Source organism: Tubulanus polymorphus, chromosome 1, assembly GCF_964204645.1.
Source record: "Tubulanus polymorphus chromosome 1, tnTubPoly1.2, whole genome shotgun sequence".
NCBI lineage: Eukaryota > Metazoa > Nemertea > Palaeonemertea > Tubulaniformes > Tubulanidae > Tubulanus > Tubulanus polymorphus.
The window spans coordinates 4,444,092-4,462,852 of record NC_134025.1 but is presented as its reverse complement, the minus strand read 5'-3'; the positions used below and the strand labels follow the sequence as shown (position 1 = coordinate 4,462,852).

The 18,761-nt window shown below is 38.0% G+C and overlaps 1 protein-coding gene across 5 annotated transcripts in view; it reads left to right on the top strand.

The window, feature by feature from the left end:
• LOC141908352 (triple functional domain protein-like) overlaps positions 1 to 18,761 on the top strand; it is a 71,036-nt gene that overhangs the window by 33,815 nt on the left and 18,460 nt on the right. For all 5 annotated transcript variants that reach the window (XR_012619606.1, XM_074798381.1, XM_074798372.1 and 2 more), the window contains 3 exons: positions 10,017 to 10,269; positions 13,545 to 13,647; positions 13,761 to 13,890. Coding sequence is in view for 4 of the 5 variants with exons in the window: in XM_074798381.1 (XP_074654482.1) it covers positions 10,017 to 10,269; positions 13,545 to 13,647; positions 13,761 to 13,890 (486 nt within the window). In the remaining variant the exon portion in view is untranslated. The remainder of the gene's footprint in view (positions 1 to 10,016; positions 10,270 to 13,544; positions 13,648 to 13,760; positions 13,891 to 18,761) is intronic.

The window sequence follows — 18,761 nt, the reverse complement described above, 5'->3', positions numbered from 1 at the left end:
TCAATAGAATAGACTGCCCTCATTCTCCTTCTACCGCGAAATTATCATATCTTGACATTTAAACAGGAGTACTCAGTCGATGCTGCTAGGTAGCCATTTTCAGCGGTGAAAGTAACCGTTTAGAGGTGAAACATTTCTCCTTAAATCCATATTGTGTTTGGGTTGTAACGATGTGTGCTAGGATACACATCAGTAAACGTGTCGAAACATTCAAACTTCACAGCGTCAGTATTCACACTTAGTGATTAAATGGATCCAAGTCGTATTTTTTGTACAAAAATATTGTGGCGTGAACCATCTATGTGTATATAATGAAAGTTTTTAATTCACGAAGGTTGAATTTATTGATACCCAGTGCATGTTACTGTTGATTGATCTTTTACTGACGAAACAAGCGAAACCATACAACAAAACCTTATGACTTTTCGTGAATCGATGCATAAATGTAGCCTCCCCGCTTGAAATCTAGCAGCCTTTGAAGCGCGTTGCATCCTCCAACATTCTGGGTGGTTCTCTATAAATGTATATTCGTATATATTTTGGTGCATTCAGTAAAGGTGATCTGTTTAGAGAAAACTAGTTTTTTTAGTTGAAATAGATTAGATTTACCAATTATTTGTTACTGCAATCGCCATCACTATTTGTAGACTGTATTACAACAATCAATAATGATGTAATTATGCAAGGCGCCTGTGGAACTGGTCAGGGTCTGTTACAATGAAAAGGATATTTCACCTCTAAAAGTTTCCTTTTTCTAATGACATGAATGTTCCCTCGACACGTTTCTACGGAAGCCAGTTGATGACATAATATTGAAATTACAGTCAAAATCATGAAAAAATTATCTCATATGTCATCAACTGGCTTCCGTACATTCTATCTACTCCTTGTTATCATAGTTATCTGTGACGTAAATTCATCGAATAACTTTGTTCGGAAAGTGCAAAACTGCGTTTGTGCCGTAATCACTTGCCACAGACTGACTCGGTTGTCGTACGAGTGTTGTTGTATTGTTGTACTGCGCTCTCATTCACTTTAATAGTTGCTGCAGTCTAGTGTGCAGCCTACACCCTTCTCTCTCTCACTCACTCTTCTCGCGCTCAGTGTTGTCAACGCAGTTCTATTTTACTGGCGCGTACGTGTGTCTCGTGGAAACGTACTTATAACGCTCGGTGTGTTTTTTGTCGGATTAATTGGTTCGGTCAAAAGCGTGGAAAGTATCTTTTGACACTTACTATTGAGCGAACTGTTCTAAATGTTGACATTTTGGATTACGTGAAAGATCTTCGTAAGTATTCGCGTTTTTTTATCAGGTAAAAATTCCCGAAACGACGTCGCGGAATGAGAGCATTTTTAATCGGGTTCGTTCTTTAGGAAATAGTTGTGTGTACGAAATCAGTGAAGGGTCTATTCGAATCGATGGTAAAATGTTCATCGATTTCGAATTCTGAAGGAGATGCTTAAGATTGATTGAATTTGAATTAGACGTAATTCTCCTTCGGCATAGCTGTTTAACGGCTTAAGACACCGGAATCTATTGCATTTGTCTTCATCGGGCGGAATTAAATCAGCCCCATTTACAGCGTGCACTTGTTGTCTGGGGCTTTAGGAATAATATTGCGCACGATTTTATACGTCGAGGAAATCGTAAACCGCAGCCGTTTTCGATGTATACACAAAATGTGAGCGAGGATGTAAAAACTTTATGAATATATATATATATATATATATACGACTTAGTTTATATTATCGCGATAACCAACTTTCTTTTTTAAGAAGAATGTGAGGTTATATGAAATTTCTACACGTTCGGAACTGAAAACCTAGAAATATCTGCGAGACTGTACGCGCCGTACTAGCGCGTTATCCCGCCGCTGCCTGATTTTTTTGTACCCATGTATTTAATGTATAACATTATCGAATTGATTAAACATCACGGGTGCCAGCCTCATTCCTCACTCGCGGAGGGCTTCCTTCCTGTGAAGTCACGAAAAATTGTAGTAGAAATAGATAGGCGTTTCTATGTTTTCTTGTATTGAATGACGGGATAATTCAGTTTTATGACAAACAGCATGTTATTACTGCGGTAAACAGATAGTCACATCTAAACGGTTAACCAGGTGATATTACCGCGATGATTTGCTGGAAATTGAAAAGCAATGCGTTCATTTCCGACGATTTTGATAGGAATCCATCGAGATCCATATTTCCAATGCATTTTATCTGACAGATACAGGGGATGAAGCTTAGACCACCAATACCTGTGATCTATTTTCTGGTGATTCGGGCATTCACGTGATTACAGCTATTTGGCATCGTAACATATTTGATCACTAGATTTACTTTTCCTGTATTTCGAAATGTTTGCAGTTAATGTAGAAAATCCCCTCTTTTCAGTCAAGCATAAAGATAATTAATTACAATAGGCTGATCCTAGCTCATAAACCCTGATAACCAATCCATTGCGCTGAGAACCCCGAGCTAGACAGCCTAACCAATTGCCAATAGAATCTAAGTCCGTCATAAGTGAAATTGTTTTTTTAAATTTCAATATTTGAATGAATGCTCTGTTTACGAGTCTGGTGTTCAATCCGTTTTATGGCCACGAAATGGGTTCGGGTTTGAAATCATTCATTAGCTAATGAATAGTTTTAGATGCTCGGTCTAACGTTGGTACAACTGAGACATGTTTGTTTTCCGCACCTCTCTTGGATACAGATACGGATCCGTATATGTCGAAACGAAGTCGATAGGATATGCTGTATAATCAACCCTCTGTATTCGTGATGACACATATAATGAACACATGAGAATAGGACATAGAAATGAAGAATAACTTGTTAGTAATGTAATGTAATGTAATAGTTATGCTATCGATATACTCCACCATATGTGTCATCTCCCACACACTTGTCTTAGTCAATGTAAGCAGCATTGATAAGAGATGATTCGATTGAACTGTAAACCTCGATTTTATAGATTTCTAACGTCTGTAGAGTGAGGGTTGTGGGTATGCCCTGCAGTACTTTCTTTCCAGGCAAACATTATCGAAGAAGTGTTTTGCCTATTACTCGTATTTCGATGTTTGTCACTAATGTTAGAATCTTGGGTGAACTGGCGAACGAGTTCTCATCGTCGAATTCGTTTAGATCGTTTATTTTTTGTCAGGCTTCTCAATTCATCATTGAATATATCGGAGTTGAACATCGGTGTCGTACGAACTGCAAAATTGCCGCGATGCAAATATATTAGGAAAATTCAGTTAATGTAATAACAAACGTAATTCATGCTCATTAATCACGTCTATTGTGACACTTGAGAATTGCGTGTGAATGCGAATGTCTGGATGTTGCTGTTCGGTGAAGACAAACCCGCCACAAGGCGAGCGCCGAGACTTCAATACCAGTTGTCCATCCTTCCACGTCAACAAACTATCAATTCCCGCCATCAGTCGGCGTAATAAGTGACTCCCTAGTGATTGTTGCCAATCATCAAACAATATCGCATATCTATACAGATATAAACAGTCCTGCGGGTATACGACGGCCGGTCGCGCTGTGCTGGGTGGCAGCATGTTTCCAGATTGCCGCCTCGAGTAACACCGCGCATGATTGAGAGAAGAGCTACTAGGTTATGCTGATGGGATACAATCATGTTAGCTTTCTAAGGCCACTAATTAAGTTAATGTTAACCGGTGGTGTCGTCTATCGTTTGCCCCATAGTGGCTGCAATAGTGTCGTAATTAATCTGCCTATGCTTTAAAAAATATCGTTCGCCTAAATGATGCGTGTAAATACGCGGTACTCCTGCCTCTCGCCCTCTCTCTTCAATCCACTGTTAATCTAATAATGCTTCACTCTTTTCGCGGCTAAATTGCTAAGACGGTTGCCAGGCTATGTGAAGCGGTGGACAAACAAATAACGGAATGCTCAGAAATAATTCACGAGATGTCATGCCAGTTGATATTTCTGAAGGTGCGTGGACTGCCTCGATGATCTGAAATCCAAATCGATATCATTTGACGGCAGTTTAAGAAAGTTGCTAATCGCTGCTTATTGACAATGTTGATGGAAGTCACAATAAAAGCTCATTAGCAAGTCATATAGACAGAGGATATGCGATATCATGTCCAACGGGCATCTTAGGTCTCGAATTTAAACGAGAGACTCGCTGTCTAAGAAATACTGAAGTTCTCGTGGAATTCATTATCCCATCATGGACAGATTTTTGAAGAAATGTCGGGATGGATTTCATTCTTTTGTCACCAAATTGGAAAGCATTTTCTTGCTAGATTAAACATCAACTGCTTTGATGAAAACACAAATGCTTTTACTGATATATTCGACGAGTTGATTTTTCTATTTACGTCGTGAAATCCTTACAGGTTAAAAATACCGATTAATACATGGAACATCCTGAGGTTACAATAAATATTGTGTGGGTTGACGTGAATTGAAATTAACGAGTCATTTGATGATTGGTTTTTGGTGTCGACTCCGCCGATGATTATTCTACATAGCTGAAATTCATCATACAGCGAATGTTGTTCATTTCATTAACCCATTACTCAACGGTTATCTCTTCACCAGTATCAGCAGCAGTATAACTATGTTCTTCTACCTATAGAGATCTGTTTATAGCGCACATTGTACGCAACAACTAGTAGAAGAAACAAAATGAGGAACTATACATAACATATAGCTGGCTGTTTCTGCTGCGGTTTGAGCTGTGTTTCTCTTGAAGATAGCTGCGTATATAAACCCTGTAGCTTATGTTATATATACATACCTATATTCCCATAAGCCTTGTGCTAAGCCATGGGGCAAGTGCATTGGAATATACCCGTCGATGATGAACATATAGACGGCCATACAGATCGAGGTGATGATGAAAATATCGAGACTGTTGTTGTTGATGATGACGAGGAGGAGGTATTCGATTGCGAAGTGTCAGACAGGGAGGTAAGATTCATTGCAGGGTTAGGACTAGATAAACTGCGTTTTATCATCGTTTATCGCGTTGTTTCAGTGAGTATAGCGAGGAGACCTATAGTATAGGTCGTGCCTGAGATATTGAAACTTTCCAGGTATTTTCCCCGATTCCTGGTAATACTTGTAGATACGGTGTGTCTATAAATCACATTTTTTCAATCTGATCTTGATACGCGTGAACAGGAATTAGCAGAAGTATGTTACCTGTCTCATCGGTTTTTACATGACACGGGACTTGTAAATTTGATATTGAAAAAACTCTGCTGGATTATTTTTGTCTTATCGGTCAGCAGTTTCTTTTTCGTCTTCTCTCAGTTTCTATGCCTGTGAAGTCATCTGTTTGATTAGTCTGAAGATCGAATATTGATTACCTCATAGCCGACAGTTAGTGGCCGAATCGTGCTCATTATTAGATATTTTCTCTGTTTGCTTTGATAACTGTGGATGTTGCCGATGATTGCAATTTTAAGACGTGATTATCGGCATCAAATGTCAAATGATCATTGTTTGAGGCTGTTTCAAATTTCACTATGGTTCAGAATAGTCGAATTTAGTCTCAATATCCACCTCGTCTTTAAAAAGGCAAAGGTGACCATCTCTGTCTTGAGTTCTAAATTCCAATTTCACGCCGAACTTTGGTTGAATTGCTTTCTCATATTTTGATATATTCGCGGGTAGAAAACACCTCCATCATCATTATAAAGAGTTATTGCAGATGAGAGGATGAGATGATCCTATTCATTTTCCAGTTGGTTATACGAGATACTCGTAAGACCTTTGGACTTTATTAACGGTGTCTGATATTCAGATAAAGGGTTTTTATTCCGTATCATATTCAACTAGCACCGTGTCATTCATCCCGTGCGTCAGTCGGCACGAGAAGGACGGGATGGCGGGTGAATCTGTTAGCTGATGTGTCGGTAGTTAAGATTCATGGCAGACGGACGTATCACACGGAATTCACCGATCGTAAGGTTTCGCGTCTCAACTGTAATTTCAAATTGGCTTCGTACGCCGTCAGTCGGTCAGTAAGACGATCGTGCCAATATATACAACAACCTGACTTCACATCGCGTTGCCAAATACCAGGATTTATCAAATCCGTCGATTTTTCATCTCGTTTTTGGCACTGTGTATGGATGAATGTAATAATCAGCAGGTAATAAGCTCGCACCAGCAACCTGGTTGTTGTGGGTAACAAAGATTTTCAGCTTCAGTTACTAACTGAAGGTTAAGACGTGCGTATATTATAAGATATCTGAAGTGTTCTCTTCTAGAATGCTTGAAATAGAATTTCTCTCGTTGATATCATTGAAATATCTTATTGCCTTGTTATAAGACAGATTAGACCACATTCTGGTGTATGGTTGATCTCTTTTTCAAGAAGCAAAGTTTTCCAAAAACTGATACATCAACTGATATACTATTTCTTTTTGAATGTTCTTGAAGCCAGTTGAGACTTGGAAACTATTCTTGTTTTGAAAATGTCAATTGCCTTAACAACTCTTGGTCTTTATTGCCTGGTTTTGGTACCATGCCCGAGTCTCATGATGCCCTCAGGTTTGTGTCTCTAATCTGAATAAAGCTTATAAAGACTAATGTAAAGGATTTAGAATCAAAACTGAATTCAGCATGTGTGATGGACTGAAGAGTAATTAACTCGATAATGCGGTGAGGTGTTATGCGTTGTAAAGTGCATTTAGCTACCATTTGTACAGCAGTTTCAAGAAGTGAGCAGAAACCGAAGTCCCTTCAATGATAGAATTGATGATGATGATGACATAGCTCGTTAGATTTGCCAGCTGTAATCATAGAATTTCTGTGTGGATCTCGGGGCGACTGACTCTCGCTCATCGCATAGAGAGCGTTAATGGGAAACATCGGGCATATGAGCGTGACGGTCACGAGATGTCGTAAATTTCATGATTTTAGTTGACAGTTCACTAGTCATATCGCTAACCGCGCTATTAATCTATGTCACATCACCATTAGCGTGTGCAAACATATTGCCGCATCAGGTAGTGCTGGATACTGTACCGGTTGACCAGTGATAGTTAATGCGGCTTTCACGCAATTTCCTAATAATGATATCTTGTCTAGGAGAGTAACTGTACGCCACAACCTGCCCACCAATTCTTTTCATGATTCATTTACACTGAATAATTTTCTCTAGTTCTCTTGTTTTTCTCTGTTAGGATAATTCAGGGACGGAATTAGAGGGCCCCAGGGGCCTGTGGCCGCTTGAATTTTGCCGAGATAACATTATTGCGTGGTGATTTTGTTTTTAGAATCATTCTAGATGATCAACTTTCTCAAATTTTCTTGTGGAGGCCCCCAACCCCCCTGATAGGCTTCGCACCTTTGGCGATCGCTCTTTGTATACTGTAAGGTATATACAACTAGGCCTAGGAAGTTTTGGACCCCTTCTATTCTACAGTCCTGGACCGCTGCAATTCTCGGCTTCATTTCTTTTTATATCGTAATTCCGGAAATATTCATCGCTGGCTTGATAATCTCAATCGCTCAATCCGATGTTTGTTGGTTTATTTTGGATTCTAACGCTAAAAATAGTACCCAGCAATTCGCTGTAAGGAATCATAATACGGTGTAGTAACAGACTGTTCATTTGCTCCACGGTGTTTACTAAGCATTTCATATTAGTGCAGCCCGGCGATGAAAAACGGCCGCTCTGATGGATGGCGAATTCTTAGAAACTAAGCCGGTGCGTTTCTACGTCATTCATTGTTTAATAAACCTGCCTCGAATATCAGATTAATACTAATCAGTTATATCGGCTTGTATACAGCTGATGATGATGTCAAAGAGATATTCGTATATCTCCTCTCAACGTCCCCGGGTTCTCAGATTTTTGCGACGAATGTTTTCGATAGATTACTTTGTTAGACCGAGTTCAATAAGGGGTACGAGGTGGCTATCGATGTGGTCTATATACTAATGTCGTATTTACCATGCACTCCACGATTCAGAGATCAATTATTAATCAACCGTGATGTAATTAGCGTTTAGACATGCAGCAATAACTTTTTGTAGCACTTTTCCAGACGCGGAACCGTTATCGGATAATGGCAAATTATTCAAGAGCATTTCGACGACTGATGATCCAAATAAAAGTGCTTCGTCGATTAATTGGTTGTCATCAGTTCGGAGGCTCGCGGATCGTTGCTGCTCTGTGCTGTCATTTATACATTCAAATGTGATAGGCTTAAATGGGTGTTTTTTGTCTCGGCTCGGCCAGTCCACACATTCTGTAAAAAGATAGATGTATCCTCTAGTTGTAAAACATGATCCATGCTTTCCACCTCTAGGTCTTACACGGAAGATAAGCTTCAGTTTCTGGTTTGCTGACAGGTTTCTCTACTCCAGTACACTTTCCATGGTTATCCGAAAGGAACAATTGCGCTTTGTTTTAAGGCTATCACGAGATAATAGGCTACGTATTTGTTGTGCTTACCTTTTAATGAGATTCCGGTAAACCACCTACTGACACGGTCTGTAATGCAAATATACCGGTAACTGTCTCAGTCGGAGAATTGACTTCGATCATGGTGATTTATTCAGAGAAATTCGGGTACATAGTGTATAAATTCTACCGATGTCTGCCAGAATTAGAACTGTATCAAACTGATGCATTTTTCTAGTTGCGCGTTATCAACTTTCTGTCTTCTCACTATTGTTTTCTGGTGCCTGACTGTACCTATACTACAGTAAACCTCACCGAACTCAAACCTAAGGATAGGAAAATACGTAAGGAAGTCAGAAAAATGATTTAACCCTTTCAGTGTGTTTACATCATAGTGCGGTGTATAAATCGGTGATGGACTTAGCTAGTACACCGCATCGCGGTGTATTGATATAATAGCCGATTACTTTTTATCTCTAATGAAAGATGACAGCATCTGTCAAACAGTTTGAATGTTATTTACTATGAATACACCGCGTCGAGGTGTAGACGCACTATAACAGTATGCCCATTATTCAATTTACTTGGATGGAATTTCTAAAAAAAATTCAGATCTCCAGCGCTTTAGGGTATTAATAACTCAGCACTGATAGTGTGAGTTTTTGTTTGAGTTAGTCTAAAGTCTAAAGCCATGTCCGATAAGATGAGGTTTACTGTATTAATGAGATGATGATCATTAATTCAAAGCACACGTTTTGATTGTCGATTTGCGCGTATAAACATCAATTGAAGTGAAGCTCTTTCAACTGGTGAATGTGTATTATATGATATACTATTTAATTCGTTGTGATAGAGAGAATAATATAGACTTGCTTCCTGTAGCCATGGAAACTGAAGTGATTCGGAAAAGTTGCGATAACATAATTGTCACGATCAAAGAATAAGCGTTCCCGCTGACCAACAATTTTCAAGTCGGACACCTGATTCGATTATTTTCCCGACGATTCCATTTCATTTCTCTCGGATATTTTTTCTTATTATGTCAAGGATTCGATCAATTGTTGAATTGCGTTGCACAATTCAGGCTTGATTAACATCATCGACTGCCTTCAACAACTCACAAAACAAGATATAAATGAAACGGCAATGACGCATGAGTGAAAATGTCACAGGTTTCAAAAAGGTCGAATTTATAAATGACTGATATGTACAGATAAATAGAGAATTGTGTTACAGATGCTCTATCCTAGCGATTGTTAATTGTCATCTCGTGGTGTTATTTAATGGAGGTTTCATTACATTATAGAATTCCCTGAGCAGTCATTACATAGGTCGGCGTGGTTGAGCTGAGACCTATCTGAAAGCCTCCTGTGTATTTTAATGTGTATATATAAAAGGTTTAGCCCCAGTAAACCACAATACAATAACTACTACTAGACTGTAAACTGATTAATTTCTATCGGTCCGATGCGCTGAATTTGAAGATTTTTATTTCTAAAGTTGATTCTTCATTTGATAGAATAAATGAAGAATTTTGCTATGTCTCCATTCATACAGTTTAAACTAAATGTAATTGTTTGAACCGATTTGGTTTCTTTTTGCAGGCGTCGTATGAAATAACGATAGCAGCGGAGGATTATACAGCGCAGACTCCGAACGAGATATCATTACAGCGCGGACAACAAGTCGAAATAATCGAAAATACAAATAATCAGCCGAGTGAATGGTGTTTAGTTCGCACGTTCTCAGTTGAGGGAGGCGGCCCCAGTGAAGGACTTGTGCCAATGGCTGCTCTGAAACATGTGCCAAATCTACGTGTTTCCCAGTCGGGATCACGGACAAGTATCGAAAATGATGGTAAGTATTTGACACTAGTCCCTCCTGTGTCATCCCACAATTATTATTCACTCATTCAATTCCTAAATGAAACAAGAAGAATTGTAAGTTTATTGGTGCCTTATTAACATATATATTATTGCTTGATATTCTTATAATGAATAACATAATAGAGCCAACATAGCATGAGTAATATGATATATATTAGAAGTATTATTATATCTTTAAAGGTAGATCGAATTTGAATATTTCGACAATTGAATTGAATTTACTGGCTAGCAGTCTAACCCCAATATCAGCGTAGTGTACATCCACTCTCCAGAATAGCCATTATAATTCATCATCAAAATGTCATGAAAATGAGAGTCATGAAATTTGATTAATCACATAATAAATGTCAATTTTTTCACAGTTTTAATTGGTGTTTTGAAACGCCAATATTGCTGATGTAGGGCACATCGACTAACACAGAACCCGTCGTATAACGTATAGTAGTTATCGATGTATAAAAATAATATTGATACGGTTTTTACAGCATCAAACAAAATCTACCCTACATTTTACTGGTTCATTGAGTCCCAGTGAATCCCGTACTTCGCATTCTTGTACTCCTGTACTGTAAAACAGAATCACCTGCCATCTACCAGCAGGCAATGGAACGAATTGCTCGAAATAGTTCTATCTGCAACTGATAGATGGCTCTCGGATTTACGACACTCATCGACGAAGCGTCTTGTGTCGAAGACATTATTGCAATTGACTGAAATTGCTTTAATGCTCGTTAGACTTATGGATTTTAGAGATAGCATTAATCATTTTTGAAAGATTAAAAATGGATGTAGTATTGATTTAAGTTCTCCCAGTAAGTTAATTCCTGCTCATTTTATCAAATGGCGATTCATGATGAAGCCAGACGGATCCAAGTTTCTGATCATTCCTGACAGTTGAATATTAACCCAAAAAAAACAAGACAAAAAAAGCAGTGGAGCTGGGACCGAGGGAATTCAGTCATCTGAAAAGTTTAAAAATCAACCAGTTTTCTCAAGTGATAAATAGCTGCTATAATCGCTTGTCTTCCGGTTGCTCATTGATCCGATGACCTGTGATAATTTTCCGCTGCGAGGGAGAACGAGGGGGAAGTCGGGGTTGTTTCTGTAAAGCTCTTTACGATAATAACATGATGGAGTTATTTGCTAATCAGCTTCATTAGAATGCCGACCAAACGATTTCAGCTACACACACTAAAACCATAGCTGATCATGTTGTTGTGGTTGGTTTTCGCTGGCTGACTGGTTTCACCAGTAGCTGTGATGTCTATCTAACGTACGTACGTCGGCTGAATACTCACATACGTACACATACCGCAGCTCGGCGCTGACATCAGTTTCCATGACAACCCTGCATTGTCACTTAATTGGATAAGGGTTTCCTTGCTGTCTTGCTTGAAGCTTCCTGCCTGCGTTGGTAAGATCGAGTTGGCTGCCATTTTGCTCATTGGGCTCACAGGCAAGTATGTGCGTGTAGTGGCTTGTCAGATTAGTAATACTGATTAGAGGTCGTGGGTTAATTAGCTTTCCAATAAACGTTGACATATATATTGTCCTTTGATACGGCGATTCGAAGCGATCCAGTCAAACTGCAGCGCTGTCCCGGCGCATTTTTTTCTTATGATTCTTGTTAAAACCGGGGAAGAAGATGTATGCAGTCAGCCATCGATTATTGATTTTGGTTGAAAATCTGATATGGCTGTCAGAATTTTTTTTTGAAGACGAGACATTAAGCCGACTAAAAGTAATAACATTGTTCAGAGGAGAGAAACTTCTAGTAATCTTGTCTTTTTAATATGTTTAGGTGTTTTTGTTGTGTTTATGTGATTTTGTATTTGAGCTCAAACAGTCTGCAAAATCATTTATTCATATTCACCTCGTCTCTGCAGTCCGGGCTCAAGATGAACGTACTTTTATTATCACCGGTTGACAAAAATGATAAAAACTACAAACTCCTTTTTCAATTTAGGTCAATTTTGAAGCATTATTTGTAGGCAATTTTGTTACCGTTTTGATTTTGAATCATCAGAAACCAGTCCAGTGCGGTTGGTATATACGTTCACCTTTGGAATTTGAATGCATTCCAATCAGTTATTGACGCCGTTAAAGTATTGAACTATTTTTGGATCAATGTCAATGTTGGTTTTATCTCAGTGCCAGTATATCAGTTGGTCAATATATGATTGAACCATTTGTATCCATTGATACAGATAGATATACAATAACAGCAAGTAAATCGTTGAAACATATCTGCCAAAATGAAAAGTGCTAGGGTTATATTTGGTATCGCTCTATATTTGATGAGGAGAGATGAAAATGCCATTCTTTCTTTCAATAACTTTATCAACTTTTGATATCGGCTCTTGACATTGAACTATAGAGAGATATCATACAGATTTGCTGTATATGTATAGTAATATTTCTATCATAAGCTGGTTTTAACATGACTTTGTTGAAATGTCTGTTATGTTCTAGTTGCTGGGATTACGATATTTCAGATGAAAATACAGGTTTAGTTGTTAAGTATATGTATGATGATGATGACGATGAAAGTATGTAATTGTCAGTGATTCCGATTATGAGCTGATAATTCTCGATCCTTCAGAAATGTTGTCTAGTCTTCTGAGTTTCATCGAATGTTGAAGAGAATACATGAATAATAGTGATTATTTCAAATCCTAGTCCACCTTGCTCAGGTAGATGAACTCTTGAAAACTGAACTAGAGATTGACTCTTGGCTTTTTAGTCTCTGGTACAAGGATCTGTATGTTCCATTCAGTATCTCTGCTACCTGCCAACTCATTAATCTGAGATTTGCTTGTCTCAAGATTATGTAGAGACTGCAGGTATATCATGTTATAGGATTTGTTGAAAATCTTGATGAAACGCGGCTAACTTCAAACAATGGTAGAAGCTCAGAAATGTCACTCTGAGAGGGTGGCACCGGTATAATAACAGGCAGGGGTGGATCTAAAGCCTACTGTTGAAGGTCATGTGACACATTTAAAGGCATTTTTAATCATTGAAAAGGCATTTTTTAAGGTGTATATCTAATCGAGGCATTGCATATGAAAATTCATAGGTGGGTTAGATGCATTTTACAGCATTTCCAAGTAGAAAACCTTTCCTTTTCCTATAAATTATGCAAGAGATGTTTATAGGATTCTATATAATAAGGCAGACTGTACACAGCCCACAAGACCTCTATGTTCGACACTTGTATTAAATGTATTTTATTTTATTTTTCAGACCCGGGAGGGGATCATAGTCCCAACACATCCACATACACCCTCGGTAACAACACTGCTTCATCATCATCATCACCAAGTAATAAACGAAGACACAGTTTCAGGTAAACATTGATTGATCTGCATTATTATCTGCGTATCTTAAAACTTGACTTAATTCTACACATGGGAAGTGTTACGATTGTTCAGTTCATATATGTTTTATCAAAAATTGTAGGAAATGGTTCCCAGTGAGAAAGTTAAGTCAAAGTAAGATCGAAAAGTCGGTGGATAAATCTGTCGAAATGCCAAGCAAGAGCAAGTCCAAGCCCACTGGAAGTGTCTTCAGTACTTTCAAGATCTCCAAGGTAAGTCAACACTCCAAAATATCTATTAAAACATCAGAAACTATAATGGAAATGTGGTGAAGAACGAAAATGATTGTATGAAGATACTTGATGATCAAAATATTGTGTTATCTTTGTATGGAAATACATATTTGATTTCACATTTTGAGATTTAATCTTTCCGTCAAGATGGTGATTGCAGAAAGCTACTAATGTCTAATCTAGTAGAGCGAAATATGTCTGAAAATATATATATATGTTTACATGAATTGTGTGGAGGTAGTGATACAACGGTTTATGTTAAATGTTTATGAGACTGCAGAAGGTAAGCCCAGGCAGAAAACGCTGATATTCATTGCAGAGGTAAGTTTTGAGAAGGTAAGCGCATGCATCTGATGTGCATTTATATATAATTCACTTCTACAAGTATGGCATATTATTGAACATCAATATTGGTACTATGGCCCCCCTATTTTTACTGTAGATCAGGCAGACGGTTGTCTATGATTATAATTTCTAATAGATATTTCGAAATGAAACAGTGGTACATCGTTGGTAGTCGTCACCTGTCATCTGCATCTGGTCTCTAAGTTTATATTCTCTTAATCCCCACCTTCCGAGAAAGCATGTTTACGAGCATGTTTACGACCAGCCCACCCGTTGTGCTGCGTATGTATAGGTGATATTCTTGTTCTTCGAATGCAGTGTTTAAAGCAGGGCAGGTTATATTTTAATTCCTGTCACAACTCAATGGAGAGCGCTATTTGACAACTGTTCGATCGAGGTAATTCAGGCGGCAGTTTGATTTATCATCAGTGAGTGAAGTTTTCATTATAGAATTGAGCGTAATAATGTGACGTAACAAAAGTTTGGATATAAATGCGCCATCATTCCATTCATGTCAACTGTTAGAGGTGGCAGCACCTTTTAGTCGGACCCCTGACCTTGGCATAGATTCAGGCTACATGCCGCAGTATTGTAGAGTATTCTCCCGCTGATGATCTTGTATCCTCGATATAACTATTGTAGGTACCCTGTGGATAAATTGTAAAACATACCATGCATCGGATCTCATAAAAATTTCATGATTGATCTTCATTTTTTTTGTCGACCGGTATTCTGTGATGATATAACGTAGCATTTATTTAAAGGGTGTGCCTTTTTAGTATCTACTTCTAAGGCATATTCGGAGTCGATCTACTTCAAAGCCGATAGATTTATATCATTGACGAAAGTATCTTTTCATGGAAAAATTCAGTTGTCGAACTACTCTCGAGGAAGACAGATTAACAATGTAAAAACTCTTCCCAGGTGTTAGATCCGGTAATTGAGCATGATTGGTATGAATAATTATTTCATCAATTTGTTTTATTGATTACTCGACCCATTGAGCGCGCGAGACCGAGCGATCAGTGACTTGTTTTGATCGATGGTGATGTAAAATGTCAAATAGTATCGAACAAGCGACATTTATCCCTTATCGAAATACTAATGACGCTCGAGAACAGAAATCTTCATGTGTCCAACCTGATTGTCTTCATGTAAGTGTATCGGATTCTCTCATTAAAAATGATCTCTCGATGACGCGTGATCATAGCTGATGGGAGAGACATGACGAGCTCAATTCAATTACCCGCATCAGAGTTTACTAATAGTAGTTCACTATATATTGATATAGTATTTATCTGGGAGGACATGGACATTGTAATGGTCCAGGAAGACATCTCACTACACACCATAAAGTTCTTAACGCGGCATTAGGTGACAATCTGATGGTGTCCACAGACCCCGATGCACACCGCACACGATCGGTTCATTTGCTGAAGTCTTTAAGTGATTTGTAAGCTCGTCCTAATCGAATCAAATCGCAATTAACGAGGTCCATTTGGCACAGTTAAGTGTAGCGATTGATTTACTGTCACATCTGATCATATCAGTGTCAAGTGTGGCTCCGTCGGTGTTTCATCTAATTATCATCCGCATTTCAGTTGACCCCTCTCTCCTCTCTCTTCGCATCTTGTAATGGATAAGATTGAGTTGATATTATATATGAGTTGAGTTGATACAGTACGGGTATGAGATGTATACCACTGCTCCGATCGGTTCTTTTAACTCTCATTAACCCTTATTTATTTGATGGGTAGATTTTGTTTGATTTTCTCAATTTTTGATTTGGTGTCTCTTACAAACCCACCACACCTGCAGGGAACGAACTGGAATATCCAATTATGTACTTCGATTTAAACAAAAACTTCTGTAAACTCGCGCGCTATCACACAACTCTATCTGTACTCCGATTTCCAATTTCTTAATCAAACCCCCGGTTTCATTCCTGGTAAGTGTGGTGCGTTTGTAAGGGACACCAAACAAAAAAAGAACAAATGAAATCTACCTATAGCATCAAATAGATAACAGGGTCAATTTCCAGATTAAAAAAGAATAATGTTAAATTTTTCTATATCAACTGCCACAGAAAATTTGGCTTGAAGACTGCATAAATTTTCACCGTTCACATGTGATATTTGCCGTTTGTGTGTATTGCGTTCTCTTCGTGTGGATAAGCGAGCCGGAGACAGAGACTACGACGGCAACGCGTACGGAGAGTGAGAGCGCAGGCAACGCACGGGTATTGATCATTGCTAAGCTACCTCCCCTTATAAAATGTAGTAGGATAAACCCATATCATCAGGAAGGTCAGCTGTGCAGTCGATATTGCCAGGCTCGAGACTCGGGGAGCATGGAATTTTAACGCCGCGATATTGTGGATATTGGGAATTTTGTGGATTCACCCCTGATGAATGTTTCTACAGGATGTGCTCAGGTAGATGATTCCCGTTTGATTAATTGGCCGTTTCAGTTTTCCCCTCGTACAGTGGCGGAACACATTATTATCTTTGTCAAGGGTTCATTCACATAATGAGATGTGTTTGTGTGTATCGCATTGGATGTATTCTCTGGAATATGTGACACATCTCAACAGCTGTTGTGATTGGGACATTAATTTATGCTTTGGGTACATCTGATGCTATTTCAAATGAATACAACGTATATGGATATCTACGTTATATACTTTGAAAGATACTTGTATGTATTTAGGTAGTAATCGATGAATAAACCGAGTTCCATCAGCTATTGCGACCACTGGGAAATTTACAATGAAATGCTAATTCACATCACGATGTTTCATCTGTCTAAAAGAGAATCGCATTTCATGAAACACTTTTTCCTGAAGTCAAATTATATTTTGACGTTTTGAATTTAATTAGTATTTTAATCAAGTCAGAGGTATGAATTAGTTTATATGGATATACATGTAAAGAAGAAACAATGGGGAATAAATTACCACGAGTTTAAAAGGAAAGATCTTTTTTTGAGTTTATCAGCGCACGCTATTCTCTTTGAATGCAACATGATTCGTATCTACCATCGCCGTTGCTATTTGTGTAAACGGTAACATAATTTTGAGATAATATTTCCGTAGAAATGGAGCTGAAAGCGTGAGTTCGGACTCGCTACACTATACGATATACATGTATTGTAATGTATCATGAAATATGTTTTAGAAGAACACTCTTATATGCAATGTTCACACGTATTGAAAGAACACAAGAGATTACCATTTAGGAAGTTGATTATGAAACAGGTTTAACGTCTGAAAGCTAAAAGTCGTTGTTGTGTTTGGAAGGCAATCCTAAGATGACTGTAAAGACTATTGTTTGATCAGTGAACGTTTGATCTCTTTAAGCTGTATCAACGGGGTTAACATATATTTCTGGTCTAGAAAGAAACGCTATTCAAACAATTATGATTAATTTTGACATCATATTTTGTTTACTGAGCTGAAACATTATTGAGATGATTAGACCGGTATACATACATACCTAGTGACTCTTTGCTAAAACATACGTTTATTTTATCGGGTGTGTATATAGATATGCGATATGTTGATAAATGTTTGGCATTTCATTTTTTGTAAGGTTTATCAGTTCGACACAACTGAGTTACCTGGTCACCATGTCACTATTCATTTTGTCATTAAATGACATCATAGTAGAATGATCTGGAAAAGATTGTATTGGTAAGATAGAAAATCTAGCTAATGTTACCTTGAACTAATTGTTTATTTGACGTTTCGACTATATTCGTATAGTCATCTTCAGGGGCCAGTTGCACAGTCGTGACTTAAGTCCAAAAGTGGTCCTAAAACTTAAGACTGGTCTTAAGTTGTTAGATTGTCTATAGAACTAAGTTGGTCTTAGACTGGTCTTAAGTCTAAGCCATGACTATGCAACCGGCCCCAGGAATACTCTATTAGGATATAGTCAAAATGTCGAATAAACAATTAGCTCAAGGAAACATTTCAGACTTTTTTTTCCATTATCATTGCAGGATTTTCTAAATTATCATCACAACACGGACTCAGAGTGTCTCATCTAGTGTCATGTACCGGTACTTATTGTATTAGTTTTGTTTAGGACATATATATGTTACTGTAAGGTATACATCATCACTTATATGCTGTCAATTACTACAGCTCGAATTAACTAGTGGCTGTATATGCAATTATGTTTTTTGGTCGGTACATTGTGAAGTATTCACACTGCCATTATTAGTATGATATATATCGTGTGTCATGAAGTGAAATTTTTTCTCGTTATTGCGCATTGTTTTCCCCGGGGCTCCATATCGCGGCATCAGCATTCTGATTTTTGTCGCCACTACTCTATTAATTATTCAGCTGTTCATTTCATATTTTTTTTTACGCGATAATGAAAAAAAAGATGTTTTTAGTTTCGTGAATTGTGATGGCTTTTATTCAAATGAGTTTATACTTTGCATTGATTTTAGTAATTGTCTTTTCAAACATCCGTCGTTGATTTTGGCTGAACATC